This window comes from Herpailurus yagouaroundi, unplaced genomic scaffold (genome assembly GCF_014898765.1).
Source record: "Herpailurus yagouaroundi ecotype Mexico unplaced genomic scaffold, PumYag 140, whole genome shotgun sequence".
Taxonomy (NCBI): domain Eukaryota; kingdom Metazoa; phylum Chordata; class Mammalia; order Carnivora; family Felidae; genus Herpailurus; species Herpailurus yagouaroundi.
In genome coordinates, this window is record NW_024412395.1 from 10,684,216 (window position 1) to 10,711,182 (window position 26,967).

Sequence of the window (26,967 nt, forward strand, 5' to 3'; positions counted from 1 at the left end):
ATTGAAATATGGCCAACCAACCGCTTGGGACATTCATTTTTTTAACAAGTAGACCTCAATGATGATAATTCAAAATACGTGAATCAGTTACACACATCATCATATTTCTCTAACTAGCAAACTTCCCTCACGCACTTAAAGTAGGATTTGATACATTATTGGCATTTAACTTTGAGGATCTTAACCTCTGTGATCCGTGGGGCAAACATGCCCCTGGGAGACACACAGATGAGTTGTGGCTTACCTCTGTGTAGTCTCTGTCTTCGAAGTTTCTGGCAGGAATGAGAGGGCCAGGGGCTGGAACTTGCACCAGTTCATTATTCCAGGAATAATGTCCTGTAGGGAGAGCCGGCACAGGATCTGACATGTAAGGGAACTGCGTGGTGAGGTTAAAGTCTAGGAAGGACTTCCGTTTCACTCAACAGGCTTTTTTTGCAGTCTTAGAAGTTAAGTTCCAAAATGTATTTATGTATGCACTTATTTTAAATGTTTATTTTTGAGAGAGACAGCGTGTGAGCAGGGGAGGGGTGGAGAGAGAGGGGGACAGAGGATCCGAAGTGGGCTCTGTGCTGACAGCAGGGAACCTGACGTGGGGCTTGGTGCTTGAAATCACAAACCAAGAGATCGTGACCTCAGCTGAAGTCAGATGCTCAACCGACTGAGCCACCCAGGCGCCCCAAGCCCCAAAATGTATAATTTCATGAAGTTTGACTGAAGTGTTCCGAGGTAAAAGACAATTTCTCTAGCAAAGGGCACTACACAATGCTGTATGGAACTTAAGTAGGGGTGAAGGAGACCTTTTCTCCCCGCTGATTCATCAGGCACACAAGAAAATTCTCCTGGTGATGGAGGACAGATCGGACCTTACAATCTGTCTGGTGAATGTGATGCTAAAGCAATATTCAAAGCGATGGGGGTTCATCAAATGGCATTCCAGGTGGGGCAAAGTGCCTGCAAATGCACAGAGATGCAAAGGAGAGCACTGTCAGGGGACCAACAGCTTGGCTGAGTGCAGGGCTAGATGGGGCCTGGTGGGAAGTGAGTCTGGACAGGCAGGCTGGGCAGGAAGGGCCTAGCCAATGATTTGGGCTCATTGGGGCCGAGCCAATGAGCTCCAGCCGCGCCCTCGGGCAGCAGGGGGCACTGAAGGTTATTAAACTGGAAAACAAGACCCGATTTGTGTCAAGGGAAGGTTTCCAGGGAGGGCTGACCGCACAGTCAGTCCATGGGGTGAAGTAGAAGGAGACTTGCCTGTTGTGTGGGGCACACTGGGGGATCCGGTGATGGGCACATATGGGGCAGGAAGGAGAGGGAGGGATCAAGGACCACATGGGTCCCTGCACAAGAGCATGGAGAACAGAAAGGCAAGTGGGCAGCCCAGGAAGGGGAGGCGGTATGAGGTCTGACTGGCAGAAGCAGGGCAGAGACAATGATCTGAGTTAGGGACTTCTTGACTTTGAAGGGCCCGAGGGCCCCCTTTAAGAGATGTCTCTGGACCTTCAGGTCCGGTTGGTCATCTCAGGGGAGAAGGAGTTCTCTGGAGCCTCTCCTGTACTGTGCACTGGTCACATTGCCACCTTGTCCATTCTGATGTTTCTGTACTTGTTGGAGCCAAAGAAAGAGGAGGTCAGGTCGTGAGGTTACACCAGGCACATGACCATCTTCTACATGGTTGAAATAGGAAGAAAATGAATAGTAGTCACAGCTTTCACGGGTAAAGGCGAGTGATAACGTTGAAAGAATCGGCCACATGCTGCCTGAGACGTGGGCATGGAGGGGGCAAGAGCGGCGCCGGGGCTGTGGCTGCAAACCTTCTTCTTGACTCCAGCTGTGACCCTCTATCCTTGTCCCCTGCCCTTCCCTGCAGCCCAGGGCCAGCCGCGACAGTGAGCCCACCGTTGGCATTACCGTGTGATGAAGAAACTGCTTTTGGGTGAGAGGAATGCTGGACCCCCCGTGGGACTCCTTGATGAACTTGTACTTGGGGTGAGGGCACAGATGGTAATCTATCAAGGTTTCTGCGTAGGTCAGAGGGTGCATCACAGGAAATAATCCTGGGTTGGGATTCTGCAGGAGAGAGACAGAGAGAAAGAGAGAAAAAAATCTCTTTTGTTTACCATTTTCTACGTCAGGCACAGGCCAGGCGACAGCGAGTGTTGTCCCTGGCTCCTGCTAGCACTAACACTCTGGGTCCTCGTCAGCTCGTCTGGGAAAGAGAAGCAGCAGAAGAGACACGTCTTCAAATTGGTAGCAGCCACAGTCATTCATAAATGCCACTTTTCTGGTTTAAGAGCCTCAGTACATGCCATGTAGATTTACTAAGTTCTAGTGGAAACAAGCACAACTGAAATCGTAGCTTAACACAGCTTAAAGTTCTGTATTTATTTCTAAATTTGATGAATTAGGGGACTCTATTAGATAAGCAAACTGGCTTTAAAAAGCAAATAAGCTTCTGGGTTTGAAAACAAAAATAGCTTCTGGAAGGCTACTTTAGAGACAAGACAAAGAAGAGGATGACATTTGATAGATCAGGAAATGTCAACATTTAACATTGTTTTGGTAATGTTTTTAATTCAGGAAGGCTCCATTTGGAAGCAGTATCTGGTTTTAAGGGAGATCCTGTTTTTTCCTAATTTTCCAACAGAACTAATGGAGGCCCAGAGCAATTATATCACAATAGGAAAATAGAGAGCCTTTTAATGTCCCTTCTGGGGCTTGTCCAACAAACCCTGCTCTTGTCCCACACAATAATGGAGCTTTTGTCCCTCACGGTTGTTTAATTTCAGATGTTTAAGAACCACTAACTTGACACTTGGTTCTTTTTGTATGCTCATCTGATTTTTATTTTTTCTTTATTATGTCTCTCTATATATTTAAAGTTTATTTTTTATAATTTTTTAATGTTTATTTATTTTTGAGACAGAGCATGAGCGGAGGAGGGGTGGAGAGAGAGAGGGAGACACAGAATCCGAGGCAGGCTCCAGGCTCTGAGCTGTCAGCACAGAGCCTGACGTGGGGCTCGAACTCACGAGCTGTGAGATCATGACCTGAGCCGAAGTCGGACGCCCAACCGACTGAGCCACCCAGGAGCCCCTCATATTTATTTATTTTTGAGAGAGAGAGAGTGTCTGTGCAAGCGGGGGAGGGGCAGAGAGAGAGGGAGACACAGAATCCGAGGGAGGTTCCAGGCTCTGAGCTGTCCGCACAGAGCCCGACGCGGGGCTTGAACCCATAAACTGTGAGATCATGACCTGAGCCGGAGTCGGACAGTTGACCGACTGAGCCACCCAGCTGCCCTCTGTTCGTGTGATTTTTAAGGACTTTTTTTTTTTTTTTACAAAACAACAAAATTCCACATGGCTTACAGAAACCCAGTCTCACTGCCAAGCAACAAATGTCTCCCACAAAGAAGAAAATGTAGCTAGCCAGGTGGGGAGGAGGGGGGGGAGCCCCAGAGCACCCAGATGTCAGGGGTAGGAGAGCTGGCATCCTCGGTGGTGTACTAATCAAATGTGGCCCAGTCATGAGCACTGCCAAGAGTATATGCTGTTGGTGCAGAGGCTGACCTGCAGCTAGAGCCAGGGAGAGAGATGCGGAGGGGACCCCTGCCTGAACTGGAGGGTACAAAGAAAGGTGCCGGGCAGGGAGAGGGAAGGTGCCCCCTGGTGGAATCCCACAGCCTTGTAGAAACAAGCAAACCCCTCAGTGAGCACTTGCGGTTGAAGGAAGAGTTAGGGTACACATCTACATGTATTTTTTTGACAGCAGCAGGTTCTTTTCAGGTCCCTCAAAGCACGGCATGGGGTGGGGGCAGAGACAGAAGAGAATGGGCTCCCATGGAGCCCAAGGGAAGACCCCTTCCCCAGTTAGGGGCCGGAGGGTTGGAAGGGAACAAGGTGAAAGTGGGGGCCCTGGCGGGACAAAGCAGGGGAGGTCTGAGAACATAGAGAAAGGTGGGTGAGGAGGAAGGATAGTAAGGAGGGGGGTGGTGGAAGAAGTGGGGGACATTTCGTGTTCCATTCAGTGCATTTCAGAAGGAGAACCCAAGGACGGAAGACAGAACGAGCCCCCCAGTCCTCACTGGGCGAACCAGGTCATCTGTATATTACACCACAGAGATGCCCAAGGAGCAAGGAGGACTTTGGCCACCCCCAGCCAGGAAGCGGGGGAGACCGGCAGGACTGGAGAAGGGACAAAGGAACACAGCCCCACCTCAGGGGTAAAGAGAGCGATTGGAGGGTAATAGTCTGATAACTGCTGACTCCCACCACCAGGAGTCACCCCTGAGGTGACCGAAGGCCAATCGGAAAAGTGCCTGGGAAGGGACTCTAGGGGGAATTGGGGCAGGAGTGACGGAGACCTCAGTGGGGCTGGGTCACAGTGAGACTAGGAGACAGCGTGATGGCGGATAGGCCGGCTGCACGCTAGTCAGGTGGTGAGGAAGGCAACAGTGCCCAACACCAGGGAGGTGAAATTAGCTGCGTGGCCTTCAGGCGCCTCTCCTACCCTGCTTGATTGAGGGCCAGTGAAGTTGTGTGGCCGACTCTCTGGATGGGCCTTGGGGCCAAGGGTGATTAAAGAAGGAAATGCTTTTGGAAACGGCAATATCACTATCTTTAATAGTTGTCATACTTCAGATTCCCCTGGGTGGCCATTGCCACCAGAGTAAGTGGCCTGAGTGGTCATCCCATAATTATTTTAATTCTCATTTTCCTCAGACTAATGCACGCATGTGGCAGCAACTCGTCCAGGCTGGAAGGGTTTGTGATGAAAAGCGATGGGGCTCCTGAAGACCATTCCTGTCCCCAGGCCCATATCCCAGAGGCTGTTTCTTTCCATTATGTCTGAGTTTTGTGCCTCCAATGGCCATTACTCTAAACATTATGCTTATTCTTCCAGTTCTGTATTACCAACCTCAGCCAGTAGCCATGGACTCATTCCTATGCGAGATAGGGATTTTGCTCATGTACACAAATGCTCCTTCCAATTTTGAAAATCACATTGTTATTTTTAGTGCTGCTGTGAGTTATCTTCGTGACTTGGAAGGATGCACTTATACCCCTATTTGTTGTTTCATTATCTTTGGCTGAGTATTTCAACTCCCCCCTCACATGCGATGAAAACATTACCATTCCTATGCTTTCTTGTAACCCTCCTGCCCTCTTCCACAGTCTTGCTTTTATGTCATGGAGATGGTTAACATCTGCCTTCTGGAACCACAGGCAAGACCTCCATACTTTGTTCATTAGTTGTCTTTGAAAGTTGGCAACTAATAAAGAGCATTTCTTTTGTCTTAACTGTGGAAATATGTTTCTCTGCCAGGCCAAGTAGAGGCTCAGATTATAGTTCTTTTTTCGTGTGTGTGAAGGTTCACTATCAGGTCACTGACAGAAAAAGAGTCCCAGTAGCAAGGCTAACTGGATTCCACTTTTTCTTTTATTTACCAGTAACTCTTAAAAATGACATCAAATTTTAGTTCGGTTTCCTTTTTGGAACAAGTATCGATTTTTAGTTGATTGCTTCCCCCCCTAAAGTTTATCTTATTATTATTTTTTAAACGTGTATTTACTTATTTTGAGAGAGAGGCAGAGAGTGAGCAGGGAAGGGGCAGAGAGAGAGAGGGAGATAGAGAATCCCAAGCAGGCTCCATGCTGGCAGTGCAGAACCTGACACGGGATTCGAACTTACCAATGGTGAGATCATGACCTGAGCTGAAACATAGAGTCGGATGCTTAACTGACTGAGACACCCAGGAACCCCCTCAATTCTTTAAAAAAAAAATTTTTTTTAACATTTTATTTATTTTTGATATACAGAGAGCACAAGTGGGGGCGGGGCAGAGAGAGAGGGAGACACAGATTCTGAAGCAGGCTCCAGGTTCTGAGCTGTCAGCACAGAGCCTGACACGGGGCTCGAACTCACAAACCGCGAGATCATGACCTGAGCCGAAGTCGGACGCTTAACCCACTGAGCCACCCAGGTGCCCTTCCCCTCTAGAATTTATAATGGCTTTTTCTTTTGCCTGGATGATGTACCTTTCTCAGATCTTTGAATGTTTCCATCCTTTCGACTGCACTGTTAGTGTGTGGGGCCCACCCTTCCCTCTACACCTCTTTCCCAGAGCCCTTTACCTTTCCTCCTGCAAGCTGAATGCAGGAGGACTTCGCGATAATGCTTTCCAACCAGTATTTTTTTCTTTTGGTTTTTGTTTCTTTTCTTAGGGTTTCCAAATTCCTTCTTTTATAGCTATACTGATATAGAACTGACACACAATTAACTACACATATCAAAACTATGTAATTTGATGTCTTGATGAATGTTACATCTGCAAAACCACCAGAAAAATTACAAACATCTCAGGAACGCTTGGGTGGTTCAGTCTCTTAAGAGACCGACTTCCGGCTCAGGTCATGATCTTGTGGTTCACGAGTTCGAGCCCCACATCGGGCTCTGTGCTGACAGCTCAGAGCCTGGAGCCTGCTTCCGATTCTGTGTCTCCCTCTCTCTCTGCTCTTCTCCTGCTCACGCTCTGACTCTCTCTCTCTCAAATAAAAAAAAAAAAAAAAAAAAACATTAAAAAAGTTAAATTAAAAAAATTTTGAATTAAATTAAAAAAAAATCAAGATTTTTCTTGATCACCCTCCAAAGTTTTCTCTTGTCCCTTTGTAAGTTCTCTGTCCTTCCTCCCTGCTCTGCCATACCAATCCATCCAACTCATCACTACACAGTCACTAATCTGCTTTCTGTCTCTATAGATTACTTTAGATGTTCTAGACTTTTACACAAATTGAATCATACAGCCTGTATTCGTTTTTTGGTCTGATTTCTTTTACTCGGCATAATTATTCTGAGAATCATCCATGTTGTTACATGTATCAAGAGCTCACTTTTTCTAGGTTACTCAAAAAAAAAAAAAAAAAGAAAAAAGAAAAAGAAATACCATATGACCCAGCAATTCTACTTCTGGGTATTTACCCAAAGAAAATGAATACATTAATTTAAAAAAAATTTTTTTTCAACGTTTTTATTTATTTTTGGGACAGAGAGAGACAGAGCATGAACGGGGGAGGGGCAGAGAGAGAGGGAGACACAGAATCGGAAACAGGCTCCAGGCTCCGAGCCATCAGCCCAGAGCCCGACGCGGGGCTCGAACTCACGGACCGCGAGATCGCGACCTGGCTGAAGTCGGATGCTTAACCGACTGCGCCACCCAGGCGCCCCATTAAAAGATATATGCACCCCTGTGTTCACTGCAGTATTTTTCACAACAGCCACCATATGGAAGCAGCCCATGCCCATCAATAGGTGAGTGGATAAAGAAGATACGGTACATATATACAAAGGAATATTAATCATAGAAAGAATGAAGTATGGCCATTTGCAACAATATGGATGGACCTAGAAGGTATTATGAAAAATGAAGTAAGTCAGACAGAGAAAAACAAATATGGAATGATTTCACTTACATGTGGAATCTGAAAACAAAACAAACAAGAAACCAGACTCTAAATACAGGAAGCAAACTGGTAGTTGCCAGAGGGAGGTGGGTGGGGAGATGGGTGAAACAGATAAAGGGGATTAAGAGGCATAAATTTCCTGTTATAAAATAAATAGGGGCACCTGGGTAGCTCAGTCAGTTAAGCTTTCGACTTAGGCTCAGGTCATGATCTCACGGCTCATGAGTTCGAGCCCCGTGTCAGGCTCTGTGAGGACAGCTTGGAGCCTGGAGCCTGCTTCAGATTCTGTGTCTCCCTCTCTCTCTCTCTGCTCCTCCCCTGCTCATGGTCTGTCTGTCTCTCAAAAATAAATAAACATTAAAATTTTTTTTAAATAAATAAGTTATGGGGATGCAAAGTACAGCATAGGGAATATAGTCGATAATACTGTGATAACACTATACAGTGACAGATAGGGACTATACTTCTTGCGGTGGGCACTAAGTCATAAATTAATGTTGAATCACTATGTTACACACCTGAAACTAATATAAAATTGCATCTCAACTATACTTCAGTTTTTAAAAAAGGAGTTCGGCTTTCAGCTCAGAGGAGGCAAAGGTACAACTGTCTTCCATTGTCCCAAATCCAGGTTCATCTAACACCAGCCGCCTCCACCATGTGGCCCAAGTTCGACCCCAACAAGATCAAAGTCATATACCTGAGGCGCACTGGTGGCGAAGTTGGTGTCACACATGCCCTGGGCCCGAAGATCGGCCCCCTGCGTCCTTCTCCTAAGGCAAATGGTAACTAGAACAGTCTACGGATTACGGTGAAACTGACCATTCAGAACAGACAGCCCCAGATTGAAGTGGCACCTTCCTGCCTCTGCCCTGATTATCAAAGCCCTCAAGGAACCACCAAGAGACAGAAAGGAGCAGAAAAACAGTAAGCACGGTGGAAATATCACTTTTGATGAGAGCGTCAACATTGCCCAACAGATGAGGCACCGATCTTTAGCTGGAGAACTCTCTGGAACCATTAAAGAGATCCCGGGGACTGCCCAGTCCGTGGGCTGCAATGCTGATGGCTGCCACCCTCATGACATCATAGATGACATCAATAGTGATGCGGTGAATGCCCAGCTAGTGAACAATAACAACAACGGAAAATATCTCAATAAAGGATCATTTGGCAAACCACCACCATCGCCACCAGTAACAACAAAAAAGGGTTCATTGCTTTCTATTACTGAGGAGTAGTCTACTGGATAGTAATACTACAGTCTGTTTATCCATTAACCTATTGGTGGTCACTCTTTTCCAGGTTGGGAAACATATAAAGCTGCTATGAGTATTCTTACTCAAGCCTCATGCTTCCATCTGTCTTGGGTAAATACCTAGGACCAGAATAGCTGGATCATATGATAGGTATATGTTTACAACTAACTGTTTACCTCTGTAAGAGACTGTCACACTGTTGTTCAAAGTAGTTGTATCATTTTACATTCTCACCAGCAGTCTTTTTAATTTTAGATATTCTAACGAGGTATCTCATTGTGGTTTTAATCTGTATTTTGCTAATAACGCATTATTTTGAGCACCTTTTCATGTACATATTTGTCACCTGTGTATTTCTGGTGGAGATCTTTTGTCCATTTTAAAATTGGGTTGTTGAGGGGCGCCTGGGTGGCTCAGTCGGTTAAGCGTCCGACTTCGGCTCAGGTCATGATCTCACGGTCCGTGAGTTCAAGCCCCGCGTCAGGCTCTGTGCTGACAGCTCAGAGCCTGGAACCTGTTTCAGATTCTGTGTCTCCCTCTCTCTCTCTGACCCTCCCCCGTTCATGCTCTGTCTCTCTCTGTCTCAAAAGTAAATAAACGTTAAAAAAAATTTTTTTTAATTGGGTTGTTGAGGCACGTGGGTGGCTCAGTCAGTTAAGCATCTGACTTTCAATTTCAGTTCAGGTCATGATCTCATGGTCATGAAATCAAGCCCTGAATCAGGCTCTGTGCTGGGCAGGGAGCCTGCTTAAGATTCTCTCTCTCTCCCTCTGTCCCTACCCTGCTCTATGGCATGCATGTGCTCTCTCACTCTCTCTCTCTCTCTCTCTCTCAAAAAATAAAAAATAAAATTGAGTTGTTTTCTTAGTATTGAGCTTTGAGAGTTCTTTCTATATTCTGGATATAAGTCTTTTACCAGATACTGTGATTTCAAAGTGTTTTCTCCAAATCTGTGATGTATCTATTCATTTTCTTAACAGTGTCTTTAGAAATGCAGGAATTCTTACTTTGGACATATCTTATGAATCCATTTTCCCCCCATTCATGGATTGTGGTTTTGGTGTTCTAAGAAATCTTTGTCTAACCCAAGTACACACAGATGTTCTTCTATGTGTTTTCTAGAACTTTTCTAGTTTTTAGTTTTATATTTAGGTCTATGTTCCACTAATTTTTGTAAACAGTGTGAGGTACAGATTAAAGTTCTTTTATTTTTATTTTTGGTAAACAGATACCCAAATATCCTAGCACTATTTCTTGAAAAGACTGTCTTTTCTCCAATGAATTGTCTTTGAGCTTTGTCAAAAATTAACTGGCCATGTATGTATGAACACATTTATTTCTCGATTCTCAGTTCTGTTCCATTGATCTGTTTGTCTGTTTTTATGCTGATACCATACTGTCGTGGTCAGTGTAGCTTTACAATACCCACTGAAGTCAGGTAATGTAAATCCTTCAACTTTGTTTTTCAAAGTTGTTTTGGATATATTTGCATTCCAAATAAATGTTAGAGTAAGCTTGTCAATTTCTTTAAAAGTGGGGTGGGGGGGGCTGCAAGCTTTTGAGTGGATTGTGTTAAATACTTTTACGTTACTTTGTAGATGTGATGTCTTAGCAATATTAAATCTCCCAATCCATCAATATGGTGTATTTAACCATTTATTTAGATCTTTCTTGATTTCTCTCAGCAATTTTTCTTAATTTCAGTGTATTAGTCTTACACGCTCTTGTCAGGTTTATCCCTAAGTGTTTCATATTTTTTGGTGCTATTGTTCAGTGAAATGAATTTTAAAAATTTCAGTTTTGGACTGTTTGTTGCCAGTCTATAGAAATATAGCTGATTTTTGTGTCTTGATCTTATATCCTGCAATCTTGGGTAAATTTACTTATTGGTTTTATCAGATTTTTGGATAGATTCAATTGTATGTTTTGCATAGACAATAATTTTGTTTCTGAATACAGATAGTTTTGCTTTTTCCTTTCAAATATAGAGGACTTTTATTTCTTTTTTCTTGACTTGTTACACTGGCTATAGTTACAATCTTAATAGAATTAGTAAGAGCAGACATCCTTGCCTTATTCCTGATCTTAGGGGGAAAGGATTCAATCATTTACCATTCAGTATTGTGCTAGCTCCAGGTTGGTTTTTTTTTTTTCATGTTTATTTATTTATTTTGAGAGATAGAAAGAGCGTGAGTGGGGGAGGAGAAGAGAGAGAGGAAGAGAGGATCACAAGCAGGCTCTGTACTGTCAGCACAAAGCCTGATGCATGGCTCGAAGTCACGAGCCATGAGATCATGACCAGAGCAGAAATCAAGCGGTGGATGCTTAGCTGCCTGAACCACCCAGGTGCCCCTCCAGGTGTTTAACAGATACTCTTTATCAGGTTGAGAAAGTTCCCATCTGTCTGTCACTTACTGAGACTAAGTATCAGGAATGACAGACTGCTCCTCTGTACCTATAGAGATGCTCATGTTGTTTTTCTTTTTTAGTCTGTTAAAATGGTGAAGTACCCTGAGTTTTGAACATTAAACTAATTTTGTGTTTCTTGCATAAGCCCCTATTTGCTCATGATACATTATTCTTTTTGTATGATGAACACGATGTGTTAAAATTTTATTTGCTTCTTTATGTATTTATTTATTTGCATCTATGCTCATGAAGGATATCTGTTGATCCTTTTCCTGTAATGTCTCTGTCTAGCTTTGGCATCAGAGTAATACTGACTTCTAGAATGAGTTGAGAAGGAATCTCCTCTTCCCTTTTCTGGAAGAGTTTTTGTGGATTTGGTGTCATTTCTTCCTTAACGGGATTGCTGAATTCTGCAGTGAAGGCATCTGTACCTACAGTTTTCTTTGTGGGAAGGCTTTTAATCACCAATTCGATTTTTATTTTTATTTTTTATTTTTTTTCAACGTTTATTTATTTTTGGGACAGAGAGAGACAGAGCATGAACGGGCGAGGGGCAGAGAGAGAGGGAGACACAGAATCAGAAACAGGCTCCAGGCTCCGAGCCGTCAGCCCAGAGCCCGACGCGGGGCTCGAACTCACGGACCGCGAGATCACGACCTGGCTGAAGTCGGACGCTTAACCGACTGCGCCACCCAGGCGCCCCACCAATTCAATTTTTAAAATAGATATAGAGCTAGCAGAGTTATCTATCTCTTCTTGAATAAGATTTAATCTTTTGTACCTTTTAAGGAATTTGTCCATTTAACTTGTTGAACTTACTGGCATGAAGTTTTTCATAACATTAACTCATTATCTTTTTAATATCTATTTAATCTGTAGTGATGTCACTTCTCTCAGTCCTGATATTGATAATTTATGCCTTTTAACCATTTTTTCCCTAATCAGTTAGATTACAGTTTTATCCAGTTTACGGATCTTCTCAAAGAACTAGTTTTTCTCTATTGTTTTTCTTTTTTCTGTTTCACTGGTTTTCAATCTAATCTTTGTTATTTCTCTGATTAGTTTGGATTTCATCCACTCTTCTTTTTTGAATTTCTAAAAGAGTAGCTGAGGACATTAAGTCCCACTCTTACTTTCTAATGTAGGTGTACAGCATTATAAAATTCCCACAAATTTTTTTTGTTTTCATTTTCACTAAGTTAAAAATACTTTCCAATTTCTCTTTTGATTTCTTCCTTGGACTATAGGCCATTTAAAATTTTTTTAATGTTGGGGCGCCTGGGTGGCGCAGTCGGTTAAGCGTCCGACTTCAGCCAGGTCACGATCTCGCGGTCCGTGAGTTCGAGCCCCGCGTCGGGCTCTGGGCTGATGGCTCGGAGCCTGGAGCCTGTTTCAGATTCTGTGTCTCCCTCTCTCTCTGCCCCTCCCCCGTTCATGCTCTCTCTCTGTCCCCCAAAAATAAATAAACGTTAAAAAAAAAATAAAAAAAAATAAAATTTTTTTAATGTTTATTTATTTTTGGGAGAGAGAGAGAGAGAGAGAGAGCAGGAGAGGGGCAAAGAGAGAGGGAGACACAGAATCCAAAGCAGGCTCCAGGCTCTGAACTGTTAGCATGGAGCCCAATGCGTGACTCGAACCCATGAACTGTGCGATCATGACCTGAGCAGAAATCGGATGCTTAACTGACTGATCCACTCAGGTGCCCCAGTATAGCCTATTTTATAGTATTTAATTCAGCTTCCTAATTTTGAGGGGAGGTTTGTAGATATCTTTAGGCTCTTCTTTTCTGATTCAAGTTCTTCAAAACCAGAAAAAATACTTCATATGATCGGAGTATTTTTAATTTTATTGAGACTTATTTTATGGTCCCAAATATGGTCTATCTTGGCAAACTTTCTGTATACACTTGAAGAGAATCTTCATTCTATTGCTTTTGGGTAGAGTATTCTAGCAATGCCAATTAGGTGACGTTGATTGATAGTGGTATTTAAATATTTTATATCCTTACTGATTTTCTGTTGACTTCTTCTATCAACTATTGACAGGGGGGTGGTATTGAAATCACCAACTATAATTGTGGATTTGTCTCTTTTTTCCTTTGCATTTCAATGGGTTTTTGTTTCATGTATTTTGAAGCTCTGGTTATTAGGTGGATAAATATTTAGAATTGTTGTGTCCCTCTGATGAACTGCCCCTAACCTTAGGTTCCTAACCTAAGGCATGCTCTTAGTATTTGTGGAATTAATGAGTTAATAAGTAACTACTGATATTTTCCAAGGAAGTATGAGTGTGACTATGGAAAATTCCGGTAGCTCCTTTAGACCAATTTCCTGTCTTTTAGAACGGGGAGGGGGTGGTAATGGGTGAATCTGGGGGACAAAAGATTGAAGAGTGTTTTTCAAATCTTGCTGTGGGGAGCCCCACAGTTTTGCAAGGACATCTTCCCCAGGAGAGCCTTCTACCCCACTGCCATCCCAGCAAGTAAGTAGGATTCTAGGTCATTTTACCTATTGCCTTCTGATGTAAAATTTCAGCTGATGTGAGGACTGTAGTTCTAAATGAAGTTTGAAAATCTCTGAGTTAAACATCCTGTGAGTTTATCCCAGCTCTAAGATTCTAAGTCTCCAAGGAACACTCCTCTCAACCAATGTGACTATGAAAAAATGCCCCATAATGGCTAATGTAGGAAAGCAACACAGTTCGGAGGAAGAGCCCTGAGGCAAACAACCAGGAAATAGGCAGGTTTCTGTCCTATGTCTCCCACTAGCTGACTGAGAGACCTTTGGTGTTGAGTATCAGCATCTCTGCCCACATTAGAGACGGAGATTCCCATTTGGAGATTCTCCAAAGAAGACTTTCTCAACTAGTATCTAAGGTTGTTCTTGGTTGTATGTATGTGTGTGTCTGTCTTTAAAACATAAACCATAACTTGGGCAACTACTGTGGCACCTCACTGATGATCCCATCATTACATAGAACCTCATCAGATTTCCTGTCAGCGTTTCATTCACTTAGGACTTGGGTAGAAAGAAATATAAGGGTAGGAGAAGGGACCCCACGAGGGCAGATCAGCAGAAGTGGAGGCCTGGTGAGGGAGGAAAGTGCACCAAGTTTGGCAGGGAACTATGCAGGGACACAGAGAAGGGGGTGTGGTCTTGTTGTTGTTGGTCTCACATAGGCTTGGACTTAATTTGGAAGAAAATGGGGAGTCAGTGAAGAATGTGGAGCAGGACAGTAGCATGGTTAGGGTGTGCTTCAGGGAAGTTAATCAAGTGTGGCTACAGAAACAAAGTGGAACAGAAATCTGGGAGACAGAGGTAGAAGCATGGAAGGGATGCCCAAGGAAGAAATAAGGCATCCAGAGAGCTCTGAGTGATGAGGTTTGGGTTGATTTAACTTTCTCTTTCTACTGTTTTTCTTTCCTTCTTTCTTTTTCTTTTTCTTTCTTTCTTTCTTTCTTTCTTCTTCTTCTTCTTCTTCTTTTCTTTGAGAGAGAGGGAGAGAGTGGGGAGACTGCAAGCAGGGGAGGGGCAGGGAGAGAGAGAATCTTAAGCGGGCTCTGTGCCTAGCATAGAGCGCTGCCTTGGGGCTCGATCTAACAACTGTGAGATAACAACCTGAGCTGAAAACAAGAGTCAGATGTTTAACTGAGTGAGCCACCTACGTACCCTCTTCTTTTTTTTAACCATCCACATATATATATATATATATATATATATATATATATAATTATATGAAATTAGAAAAGACCATAAAGGTATTTTCATAAACATAAATAAATTCTGGAATTGCTAGAAGACAGGAACATTGACATTCTTCAAACAATAAATGCTGGCAATCGATTTCAAAGGTGAGATATCGCTTAACACTTGAAACTCCAAAGACAGAAAAATATTCCCAAGTAATGCTGCTGTTTTCTTATAGAGTAACTTTTGAAACAGAGGAACATACAACATGAGACTTCTGCCAGTTGTCACTTACAAAAATATAAAGCGGGTCATAATCTGGAGACCTGGCTAAGGCCTCAGGTGGTTTCATGCCCAAGACCGAGGTCTTGCCAGGGAGCTGAGTTGTGGCGTCCTGCTTGGGCAGAGTTATGATGGTGGTGGCTTCATCCTGTGAAGGGACCAAGCAGCGTGTCAGTCTTGACACCAGGACAAGAGCGGAAACATAAGAGCACTTCTTTTTATTTTTCATGTTTATTTATTTATTTTTGAGACAGAGAGTGAGAGCGCGCAAGGGTGCTAGTGGAGGAGGAGCAGAGAGAGAGAGACAGAGAGAATCCCAAGCTTGACTCAGGGCTCGATCTCATGAACCGTGAGATCGTGACCTGAGCCCAAATCAAGAGCTGATGTTCAACCAACGGAGACACCCAGGCCCCCCGAGAGAAATTCTTAAAGGTGGGGGTTGTGTTACCTCAGCCCCTTGCTTCAGGGTTCGAGCAAGCTTTTGAGGTCTGTAGCTCGTTGACGATCTCTGGACACAGAATGGCTGATACCCTTTAATTTTGTACAGCTGAGGAACCTGAGGTTAAAGAAGACAACTGACTAAACGCTCTTAAAACACCCGTTACCAATGAATGGGATCTCATTCTCAATAACAGCACTTCTGAGTTGCCCAACGGTAAAAGGAACACGAGTACCGGGTTGCAGCCATCACCTTGTGCGGTCAAGCACTGGTTTGGCCCAGCGCTCGGGGACATTAGCATAAGTCCCAAGCCCTGTTCCAGGTCCCTGCTCTGGGTCCCAGGACACATGTGCATTTGCCATTACTCTTCTGTACCACAGGGCTTATCTGTAGAAATACACCGAACACTGGTTAACAAACCAGTGATTTAAAATACTTATATTTTCGAAACCAGAAGTGGCTGTATACCTCAAGAAAGGCTGACTAACTTCTGTTCACTTCACCTTGTGCTTTTTCTTAAAGTTTATAATGTATGTAGTTCGGAAAGCTTCACGCACGCGATATATACCATATATCCCCAGGGTAAAGAGAAACCACGTATGTTACACCTCACACATACCATCAAATGATAGCAGAAGAACACACACGGTATGCTCTAGTGTATCAACTATAAAAGAACAAAACCAGTAATGCAATTCAAATTCAAGAATATTTTGTACACTTCATAAGAAACCCATTAGCTAATCCCGTATGAGAGGTCTGACCTGCAGATTGAAGAAAGAGTAACTCTGCTTGATTTGGATTTCCGAAGATTTAATTGGGACTGGTCCAAGGCCATCAGGAGCCTAAAATGAGGAAATTCAAAAGACAAGGACACATAATCAACGCTGGGCGAAAGCGGCTACGCTTCTATTCCTCTACCTCCCATCACCTTTCCCGTGACCACAGTTGCTACCTGATGTGTGAGGCATGGAGGCAGTGCTGACCAACCTCCCCTCGTCTCATAGTGTCTGTGATCCTTCTTCCTTTCCTATTGTTGTGGGTGCTGCAATATGCCACCCAGCATCCCCTTCAGGCTTAACAGACTCAGTCCTCCTACTTCGAGGAGTCCTCTCGACAGAAACAACTCTCAGGGGTCAGCCCTCTTCAGGGGTTGCTTTGGTTGAAGGGAGCTGCCTCTTTCAAGGTCCTGTGCCCCACCCAGGGAGGCCTGCCTACAACCTCAAGTTGAAACAAAGGTATAAATGCCGGGTGGCTTCATGCTGCCCCAGCTTCAGAGCCCCTCGCGAGTTCAGCTGAGGCCTCTGCCCAGGAGGGCGGTTCTCCTCTCTCTGTCCTATGCCAGCTCCCGCTGCTTCCCTTCCCCAGGGGCTGATCCCCAAAGCATTACCTTCCTGCATGCCGTCTGCCTCCATCACCCAGAGAACCTGGAACACTGCCTGACATACTATGGACATTCGATAAATACTGTACTTCACCCAATCTGAGACACCATCATGAAATGAATCCGATGCAATGCTAACATGCCATCCATTATAAGACATTTCCCAATTTCAAAGATGGTAATAAAAAAGAATTGATGAGATAAAATATCTGTGGAATGAATTATACAATTCTTTATAAACAGGAGTGCTGAGCACTCTTTCATCAACCCTGGGTGGCAGAGAAGTCTTTGTAGGACTAAGATGCCAGATGGAATGTGTGAGATGGGAACGACTGAAAAATAATGAGATGCGCCCCACAGGAAGAAGGATCACAGACACCATGAGACGATGCGCTCTTCATCCCTCTCACCCTTTGCACCCCATTAATTATTAAGTGTGCTTATTAATGCTTGAAAATCACCAATTTATTATTCCCTAGGAATTCTGTAGTCTGATCTTTAAGGTCATTTAATTATCTAATGCAGAAAACACGTGGAATTTCTAAAGTCAGTCCTGCAATTCTTGAGTAGATGAACCGGCAATGTGTAAAATACATCGTAGGATGTGAATGGCAAGCTTATTCTTTAAAAGTAAAAAATTAGGGGTGCCTGGGTGGCTCAGTCGGCTGAGCGTCTGACTTCAGCTCAGGTCATGATCTCGTGGTTCGTGAGTTCGAGCCCCGCATCGGGCTCTGTGCTGACAGCTCAGAGCCTGGAGCCTGCTTCGGATTCTCTGTCTCCCTCTCTCTCTGCCCCTCCCCTGTTCACGCTCTGTCTCTCCCTCTCTCAAAAATAAAGAAACATAAAAAACATTTAAATTTAAAAAAATAAATAAATAATTTGCCTGTGCACTTTCAACATCAATTTATTAAAAAAATTTTTTTTTAATGTTTATTTTTGAGAGAGACAGAGTGTGAGCAGGGAGGGGCTGCGAGGCAGGGAGGGGCTGCGAGATAGGGAGACACAGAATCCAAAGCAGACTCCAGGCTCTGAGCTGTCAGCACAGAGCCCGACGTGGGGCTCAAACCCACGAATCGTGAGATCATGACCTGGGCCAAAGTTGTCCGCTTAACCAACTGAGCCACCCAGGTGTCCCTCAGCATCAAATTAAAGATGCCTTTTATTGCTAAGGACATGAACTTAGGCTACATTTTATTACCGGCCATATGACCTTGTGTCTCAGTTTCCTCCTCCTCTGTAAAACAGTAAGCCTATCACATAGATTCGTTGAAGATTAAATGAACTGTTACAAGTGAGGCATTTCAGGCACTGCCTGATTCATGGTAAGTGCAATGTAAGAGTCAGCTATTATTTTTATTTTAATGCATCATCATGCCCATAAGGCAAGAAAATGAACTGTCGCACCTCTTTCCAGAGAAAGTGAGAGAGAAGGAGAGAGAGAGAGAAAGACAGAGAGAATTGAGAGTCTCATGGCTTAGAGTGTTAGACCCCGGGGCCACCCGTCCCTGGCTGCCCCATTGCCCATGCAGTGGGGCCCACCTCCCCAGGCCTGGCCTTCTCGGATTCTCCACCTGCCCTTCTGCTCTCAGGCCCGGTTCCCCGGGCTGTCCGGAGGGGTTCTTGCTGGCTTCCAGGCTGGAAACCACCCAGTGCAGATTACCAGGGAGCTCTGCACGTGTGTTAGGGGCCGGGCAGGCGGCAGTAGATGATCCCTGGTTTCCCACTGGTCACAAGTCCCTGGGCACAGGTGTCCCCTGGGAGCTTCTCAGGGGGAGGTGAAGGGACAGAGACTGAGGTACGGCTTGCGTTGGTATCTGCCCAACAAGCATCTGCTCGCGCCCCGTCCCCACCCCACAGCCCAACAGCACCTACCAACTCGTTGGAGCTCTGAGGAGGACTGTAGGATGGGAAGGCGAAGGGCAGCACTTTCTTGGGTGAGACAAAGAACGAGCTGGAATAATCATCTCGACTGATCTGGGACAGGAGGTGTCTGGACGAATTCTTATCTGTGGGTGAGAAACAAAAGAGCACTTTGGGGGAGTTCTTGGGGTATTTTTATGTGAAATTACCATCTTCAGTTTCTTATTTGCCACCCACCAATTAGTGGATACGTGCTGCATGCCACTGTGGAAAAGAATAGAGGTCTGGGGCGCCTGGGTGGCTCAGTCAGTTAAGCATCCGACTTCTGCTCAGGTCATAATCTCACAGTTAATGAGTTCGAGCCCCGCATCGGGCTCTGTGCTGACAGCTCAGAGCCTGGAGCCTGCTTCTGATTCTGTTTCTCTCTCTTTCCTCTCTGCCCCTCCCTTACTCTCACTCTGTCTCTCTTTCTCTCTTAAAAATAAATAAACATTAAAAAATAAAAATTAAAAAAAATTAAAAAAAAAGAAAAGAATAGAAGTCTATGCATACGGTCCCATTTGTAGTTTTCTTTAGTTCTTTATCTCACCCCTTTTGCAATTTTTAAAAATTTCATTTTTTTACCTCCACAAAAACTATAATTCCTAACGCAAGGATTGCTAATGAATATTCTTTGTCCTTGTCAGCAAAGGAAAAGATACTAAAAAAAGACATATGAAGGGGCGTTTGGGTGGCTCAGTTGCTTGAGCCTCCGACTTTGGCTCAGGTCATGATCTCACAGTTTGTGAGTTCAAGCCCTGAAATCTGGCTCTCTACTGTCATCGTAGAGCCCCCTTCAGATCCTCTGTCCCCCTCTCTCTCTGCTTCTCCCCCACTCATGTTCCCTCCCTCTCTTTTCTCAAAATATATAAACATTAAAAAAAAACTAAAAAAAAAAAAAAACCATGAAGACATTTTACATGGGTCCATATATAATTAACAGGTAAACTTTACAATACTTTAAAAAAGGGGGTGTTTGGATGGCTCAGTTAGTTGAGTATCCGACTTCGGTTCAGGTCATGATCTAATGGTTCACGAGTTTGGGCCCCGAGTCCAGCTCTGTGCTGACAGCTCAGAGTCTGGAACCTGTTTCGGATTCTGGGTCTCCCTCTCTCTCTGCCCCTCCCCCACTGGAGTTCTTGTCTCTCTCTCTCTCTCAAGAATAAACATTTAAAAAAATTAAAAAACAAAACAAAACAATACTTGAAGAGTTCCTTTATTAGAAACATCAATACCGGACATCAAAATAATATAGGAGGGGAAAAAAGCATAATTTAAAAAAATGTTTTATTTTTGAGAGAGAGAGAGAGAGCACGTGTGCACATGAGTGGGGAAGGGGCAGAGAAAGAGGGGGACAAAGGATCCCAAGCAGGCTCTGCGCTGACAGCAGTGAGCCTGATGCGAGACTCAAACTCACGAACTGTGAGATCATGACCTGAGCCAAAGTCTGATGCCCAACTGACTGAGCCACCCAGGTGCCCCAAAAACATAATTTCTTTTTAAAGTTTATTTATGTATTTACTTGAGAGAGACAGACAACGCGAGTGGGGGAGGGACAGACAGAGAGGGAGAGAGAGAATTTCAAGCAAGCTCTGCGATGCCAGAGCAGAGTCCGATGTGGGGCTCGAACTCATGAAAGCCTGAGATCATGACCTGAGCCCAAACCAAGAGCTGGATGCTTAACTGACTCAGCCACCCGGGTGCCCCAGAAGAAAGCATAATTAAAGTGCAATAAAATGTTATGAAAAACAAAATACCCATCTGGATCTTGAAGGGGAGGAAGAACCGGGGCTTCTCCCTCCCTTGGGGCTATGTGGGTCTCTCCCTGGCTCTGATTTGGGGGCCCTGCCTGCGACAAGTGATGGGATGCTGCTGGGGACATGCCCAATGACTGTCGGGTGTGTCCATGGTGAAGGTCTGGACAGGCTGCTTGTCCTCTGCAGGACTCCAAGCCTCACACCTGCTGCCCCCCAGACCACACCCTCCTGTGGTGAAGCCCAGCCCACTATTTTGTGCTAAATGGCAAGTATTTTCTTCCTCTGATAAAGGACTCAATAAACAGCACTGGATGAAGAAAAAAAAAAAAGGATTAAAATGTGATAAAATATTTTGAAAAAAACACCCATCTAGATCTTGAAGAAGAGGAAGAACAAAGAGCCAGGCTCGGAGGCCTCAGGCTAGGGAGGGCGGGAAGGGTCTGGAAGGATAGGGGCCTGCCTGTGGGTCTGCAAACAAGCCGCAGATGGAGAAGATGGTGACACAGCTTTTGGACTCCCAGAAGCCACTGAGAGTGTGGCTCCAACAGCCCAGTCAACTCGGGTATCCAAGGACTGGAATGGAATGCCTTTAAGTAGCAAAGATGATATGAGATAAAAAGCTTTTTGTGCAAATGGTAGGTTGAGACAGCACCAGATGCAGCCACTCAGTCAGCAAGTAGGAATATGGACTACTCCGGTCTCTCTGATGACCTGACAGAACAGAGGGCACACAAAACAAGAGATTAAACCATGCCCAGCCTTTGCGGACATTACAACTTGACTCGGTTGGTCGGCCTTGCTAACTCTCAGTTGTGCATTTCAACCAAACCTGGTGGGGAAATCTGATTCATGTCCTGGGTAGGCCGAAAGGTGGTCCCCTTAAAAGATGTGCACGTTCAGTTCCCCGGGAGCTGTGACTCCATCACCTTACATGATAAAAGGGACTTTGCAGGTGTGATTGAGTTAAGGATCTTGAGATGTGGAGAGTGTCCTGAGTGATCCAGGTGGGCCCAATGTTGTCACAGGATCCATGTAAGAGGGAGGCAGAAGGGTCACAGTCAGAGGAGATGTCATGACTGAAGCAAGAGGTCAGAGTGGTATGAGGAAAGGGCCTCTGGAAGCTGGAAAGACCAGAACAGACTCTCGGCTGGAACCTCCAGAAGGAGCCAGCACCACTGACACCTTGATTTTAGACTCCTGACCTCCAGCAATGTGCGATAATACATTTATGTTTGTTTTCAGCCATTAAGTTTGTGTCGCTTTGTTATGGTGGCCATAAAAAACAAAACAAAACAAAACCCTAATGGATGTGATTTATGAAACTGTTTTACCTCTATGCAGCTAACCTCATTACACAGAAGAATCATGTTCAGAGAACTTATGGCCGAAGCATTGTTGCACCTGACAGCTGTGCTTTACCTGATGTTATTGTCTGTCTTCCTTGGCTGAGCTTTCTGATTATGGTCTCTCTGTCCATGTTATGAATAGCACTCAGCATAATGAGTAACCTCCGATGAACCATGATCTGGAGTGAGAAGGGACAGCTTCAGATTATTAAATTGGTACAAGCTCATTTTGACGTACGAGTTAATTCATTTTCCCCAACCATGCTAAGGGCTGAGGCCTCGGCTCTAAGTCAGAATTCACAGGGAAAATGGCACGCTGCCCCAGGGTGAGGCCACAGGGACTTCAAGGTCTCGGCCATGTTGACTTGCCTGAATACAAACAGAGACCAAGTTGTCATCTGGCCTTGTCCCACCCAATTTATGAGCCCTGTTTTTCTATTTCCAGAGTGGAAAGAATGACTAGTCCCACATTCCTTCTTTTTAGTGTATCTGAATAATAATGCTCCTGCCGTGTTATTTTCAGAGTGGAGGGACCAAATAAATAGATGATTGTGTGGGAATAGGGTTGTGGATTTTGGGCAATGCTAACTGTCTATCACTGTGCTTTGCACCCAGAGCACCTGCTACTGGAGGTGAGTGCTACCTGTGCACAAAGCTGTGGCTGAAAGGACCATTCCTTCCATGATTAATACCCCTTTCCATCTTGTAAAGGACTCTATTTAACAAATAAATAGTACAACGTGCCAGTGCTGTGGCCAGTTCTGTTCAAGGTATTGCAGATACCATGAGATCAAACAATTGTCCTGCCTGCACAGAACTGATGTTCTAGGTGTGTGTGTGTGTGTGTGTGTGTGTGTGTGTGTGTGTTGGTGTGTGTGTGTGGGGGGGTGATAACAATAAACATTTAAATGAATCTACAGGATAAATACCATGAAGATGATAAAAGAGTAAATGCACAAGGGCATGACCGAGGGACTGGAAAGGGGGTTGGTCTGGCCACTGGTGCAAGAATAATTAGGCAAGACCTCACTGAGGAGGTGAGGCTTGATCTCAGACTTGATGAGGAGGAGAGAATGACCTGGGAAGAGAATTCAGAGCAGCAAGTATGAAGATCCTGTTTCAGGAACAAAGGAGACCTATTTAAGGGACAGAGAGAAGTCCAGTGTGGCCTTGGCCTTGACAACAGTTGTGCACTTCATTCCGATTGCAATGGGAAGGCTCTGGAGGGTTTTACCAGGGGAGAGGTGTCGTCACCTTTAAGTTTTGGGAATGCTAGTCTGGCTGCCATGGGGGCACTGGAAGCAGGGAGAGCTGTTGCCCTGGTCCAGGCAGGGGATGATGGGGCTGTGGCCGATCCAGGGAGATGGCAAGAAGTCATCAAACTGGGCGCATATTTGTACATTGAGCTGACAGTCTTGCTGAGGAGTGAGGGAAAGACTGAGCCATCACTTAGAGCAAAGCACATGACTGCTGAAAATACTTTTTCACCCTGGAGGGCTCACCCCAGAAAGGCCGTGTGGTCCCACTGCTGGGGAAGCCAGCCTGGCCAGTCTCACTGTTGTTTGCCCCTTGTCAACACCTGTGCCCTCGTCCCTTGACAGTTTTGTGCTGCCTCTTTCCACCACTTTCTTCCCCACACTGGAGCATCTTGGGGCCACCTCTGTTCACACATGCAGAGCCCTACAGGGCCCTGGAGGTTGACACACAGGTCACCCATCAGCAGGCTCTGCCTCTCTCCCCCTAGATTGTCATCAGTCCACACTGAAAACACTGCTCGAGGGGCACCTGGGTGGCTCAGTCGGTTGAGGGTTCGACTTCGGTTCAGGTCATGATCTCGCAATCTGTGGGTTCGAGCCCCGCGTAGGGCTCTGTGCTGACAGCTCAGAGCCTGGAGCCTGCTTCGGATTCTGTGTCTCCCTCTCTCTCTGACCCTCCCCCACTCACGCTCTGTCTCTGTCTCTCAAAAATAAATAAACATTAAAAAAAAATGTCCAGAAGAGGTGAATCCATAGAGACAGAAACAGATCAGTGGTTGCCAGGGACTGGGGGATGGAGAGGGGCTCCTAATGGGAACCAGGTTTCTCTTTGAGGTGATAAAAAATGTTCTAAAATTAATTGTTGATTGCCAAATCGTACACCTGAAACTAACAAAACATTGTATGTCAGCTATACTTCAATAAACTTTTAAAAAAATGTTCTTAAGCATGGATGGTGATGGCTGTACCACTCTGTAAATATATTAAAACCCACCAAACTGTCTATTTTACCAAGAGTGAGTTTTATGGTATGTGAATTATCCCTCAATAAAGCTGTTATAAAAAAATGCACTGCTTGATTTCCTTGTGCTGAGGGCTACACGAATTGAAATTTCCGTCTGGTGCTGGGACTCACCTTGCGGGCTGCTTGTTGAAACCGCCTTTGCGCCCTGAACCTGTTGACCCAAGTATTATTAATGAGTGGATCAAAATTAGGATGCAATTCCTTGATTTTCTGTGAACACAAAACACAGGCACATCTTAGACTTAAAATTCAACTCCAGGCATGAGCATTTAATAAAAACATTCATTTAACTCCAGGCATGAGCATTTAATAAAAACGTAGATTTCGATCCCAAATCAAGTTATTATTTATTTGTTCTGCTACTGAATGAGCATTTATTCAGCACTTTAAGTGTATGTAGCAATAAAGAGACTTCTTGCAGGGGTGGGGGCGGCAAACGTGGGATTTGCGATTTGGGTTTTAAGAAATTTACAGTCTAGGGGCGCCTGGGTGGCTCGGTTGGTTAAGCATCCGACTTCGGCTCGGGTCATGATCTCACAGTTGGTGAGTTTGAGCCCTACATTGGGCTCTGTGCTGACGGCTCAGGGCCTGGAGCCTGCTTCGGATTCTGTGTGTCTCTCTCTGTCCGTCTTCTGCTCACGCTGTCTCTCAAAATAAATAAATGTTTTTTTTTTTTTTTTTAAAGGAAATTTTAGAGTCTAGAGAAGCTCAGGCAAATACATGCAACCCTGAAGAGGAAGAGGCTTGCAGAGCAATCAGTCCCATGTGGTGGGTGCTGGCACTGCCACATTGAGAGGCGCAGACTCTATGATCCCCACCCAACCCCCCCAGTGCAGAAGGAGGAGGGCTCTGCTCAGCCCCGCCCTCAAGCACCACACAGTGCTTGCATATCGTGGCACAGAGTGTGTAGACTGGGGAGGAACGGGTGTCTGGGGGTGCACTGAGGCCAGCCAGAACCTCAGGCACTGTGGGTTCTTGAGCAGGGAAACGCTATGAAGAAAAAGGCATCAAACGTGAATCAGTCTCAGGGCATCTGGCTGCCTCAGTCGGCAGTGTGTGTGAGACTCCTGATCTCGGGGCTGTGGGTTCGAGCCCCAGGCTGGGTATACAGTGAATTAGTCTCACGCTGGCATATGCAGTGGGCTGCAGGGGGCAGGGAGGACGGGCAGATATATGAACGAACAATCTGTTGGAATAGTTGAGGGTAAGACACGAAGGCTTGAGCTCAGGTGTGCTTTCGTGGAGGAGCTATGGGCAAGACTTTTTGGCCAGATTAAATGTAGGGAGAAGAAAAGAGGTAAGAAAATTCAGAGATGGCAAACCCAGGAATAAAAATCGAGAATGATGGGGGTGGGGAACTTTAAGAATTGTTTTCATTTTCAAAATTAAAAATCGGTGTTTTAAAAAAATAAATAAAATAAAATAAAAATAAAATAAAATAAATAAAAATTGGGGGTTTTAACCAGACACTATCACATGACAGAGGACTCTCAGGGGGAGGGGCCACTGTCCCCTTTTTATGTTTGAGGACACTGAGGCACAGAGGCTAAGAGGGCTTTTCCCTGGTCCCAACTCTGTGGTAGAGCTGGGACCACGACTCTGGCTTCTGGCTTCCTGTCATGCAGGAGGCAAGGAAACGAGGCCCTGGGACCCACCTCGAGGACCTGCAGAGGGGCTTAGAGAGCAAAGGGAAACAACAACAAAAAAGATCCAAAAAGGAGAAAGTAGAGAGGCAGAGAAGAGCCAAAGAATTTAAAGCCGTTCATTTCAAGGGTAACATTAATGAATGACTTTTGATGCTTCGCTTGCAAAAATGTAGCAAAAAAACCACTCTGAAAATGTACGTTAAAATGTAAATGTAAATTAAAAGTTAGCAAGCCTCTCTTAGTGGAAGTGTTTCTATAAAATTATTCAGTGTTTTAAAAATAAGCATTATAGGCCCCTGGGTGGCTCAGTCGGTGAGCATCTGACTTCGGCTCAGGTCATGATCTCATGATTCGTGGGTTCGAGCCCCACATTGGGCTCTGTGCCGACAACTCAGAGCCTGGAGCCTGCTTCGGATTCTGTGTCTCCCTCGCTCTCTGCCCTTAACCCACTCGCATTCTGTCTCTGTCTCTCTCAAAAATAAATAAACATTTAACAAAAAATTAAATAAATAATAAAAATAAGCATCATAAAGGGCTACCAAAAATTAGGTCCCAAATAAAGGAAAGTTACCTACTTCTTCCAGATTATGAACAACCCGTTTGTGGCTGACTTCTGTCTTGAGGCGCTGAAATTCCTCATCCAAAATGGGATCTCCTCTATCTAGCTGGGTTTTTTAATCAACAAAAATATTAAATTGAATACAAACGCGCACAACATTGCATCTCTTTCAAACTGACAGCAACCCATCAAGTGATCGGCCACACCCGCCATGAGGTCTGGCTGGGAGCCTGACAGAAGTTTCAAGTGACCATTATAATTACACTCACTGTTTCAACATAGGGGTTGGTTACAGACGCACGGACCCAGCACTTTGTTTTAGTAACCAGGGGACAGTGGCTCTGGCAATCATTTCCAAGACATTTAAAATTCACAGAAAGTATTTTAGAAAACCGTGTAACTACGGGAGTGCAGAGATTTCATTTAAAAGAAATTTAATGTCTCAGTAAAGTTTCAAGCTCTTCAGAGTGGATTATCTCAGCATCAGGTTCAACAAAGGCCCCGTAATCCCTCCCCCTCTCCTGGGCGGTGCAGGTGGATGGGGATCTGCCCCTTCCCTGGAGG

At 44.8% G+C, this 26,967-nt stretch overlaps 1 protein-coding gene and 1 pseudogene across 9 annotated transcripts in view; one reads left to right on the top strand and one right to left on the bottom strand.

Moving 5' to 3' along the window:
- Positions 1 to 26,967, bottom strand: part of CFAP221 (cilia and flagella associated protein 221) — a 107,617-nt gene that overhangs the window by 13,637 nt on the left and 67,013 nt on the right. For 7 of the 9 annotated variants that reach the window (XM_040474849.1, XM_040474846.1, XM_040474842.1 and 4 more), the window contains 9 exons: positions 26,420 to 26,509; positions 24,310 to 24,408; positions 21,992 to 22,097; positions 18,789 to 18,922; positions 16,297 to 16,377; positions 15,542 to 15,649; positions 15,107 to 15,241; positions 1,909 to 2,067; positions 245 to 336 (listed from right to left, as the gene is read on the bottom strand). In XM_040474849.1, the coding sequence (XP_040330783.1) occupies positions 245 to 336; positions 1,909 to 2,067; positions 15,107 to 15,241; positions 15,542 to 15,649; positions 16,297 to 16,377; positions 18,789 to 18,922; positions 21,992 to 22,097; positions 24,310 to 24,408; positions 26,420 to 26,509 (1,004 nt within the window). The remainder of the gene's footprint in view (positions 1 to 244; positions 337 to 1,908; positions 2,068 to 15,106; positions 15,242 to 15,541; positions 15,650 to 16,296; positions 16,378 to 18,788; positions 18,923 to 21,991; positions 22,098 to 24,309; positions 24,409 to 26,419; positions 26,510 to 26,967) is intronic. The other 2 variants (XM_040474848.1, XM_040474850.1) reach the window with 2 other exon arrangements.
- On the top strand, positions 7,812 to 8,698 carry LOC121031111 (60S ribosomal protein L12-like; annotated as a pseudogene).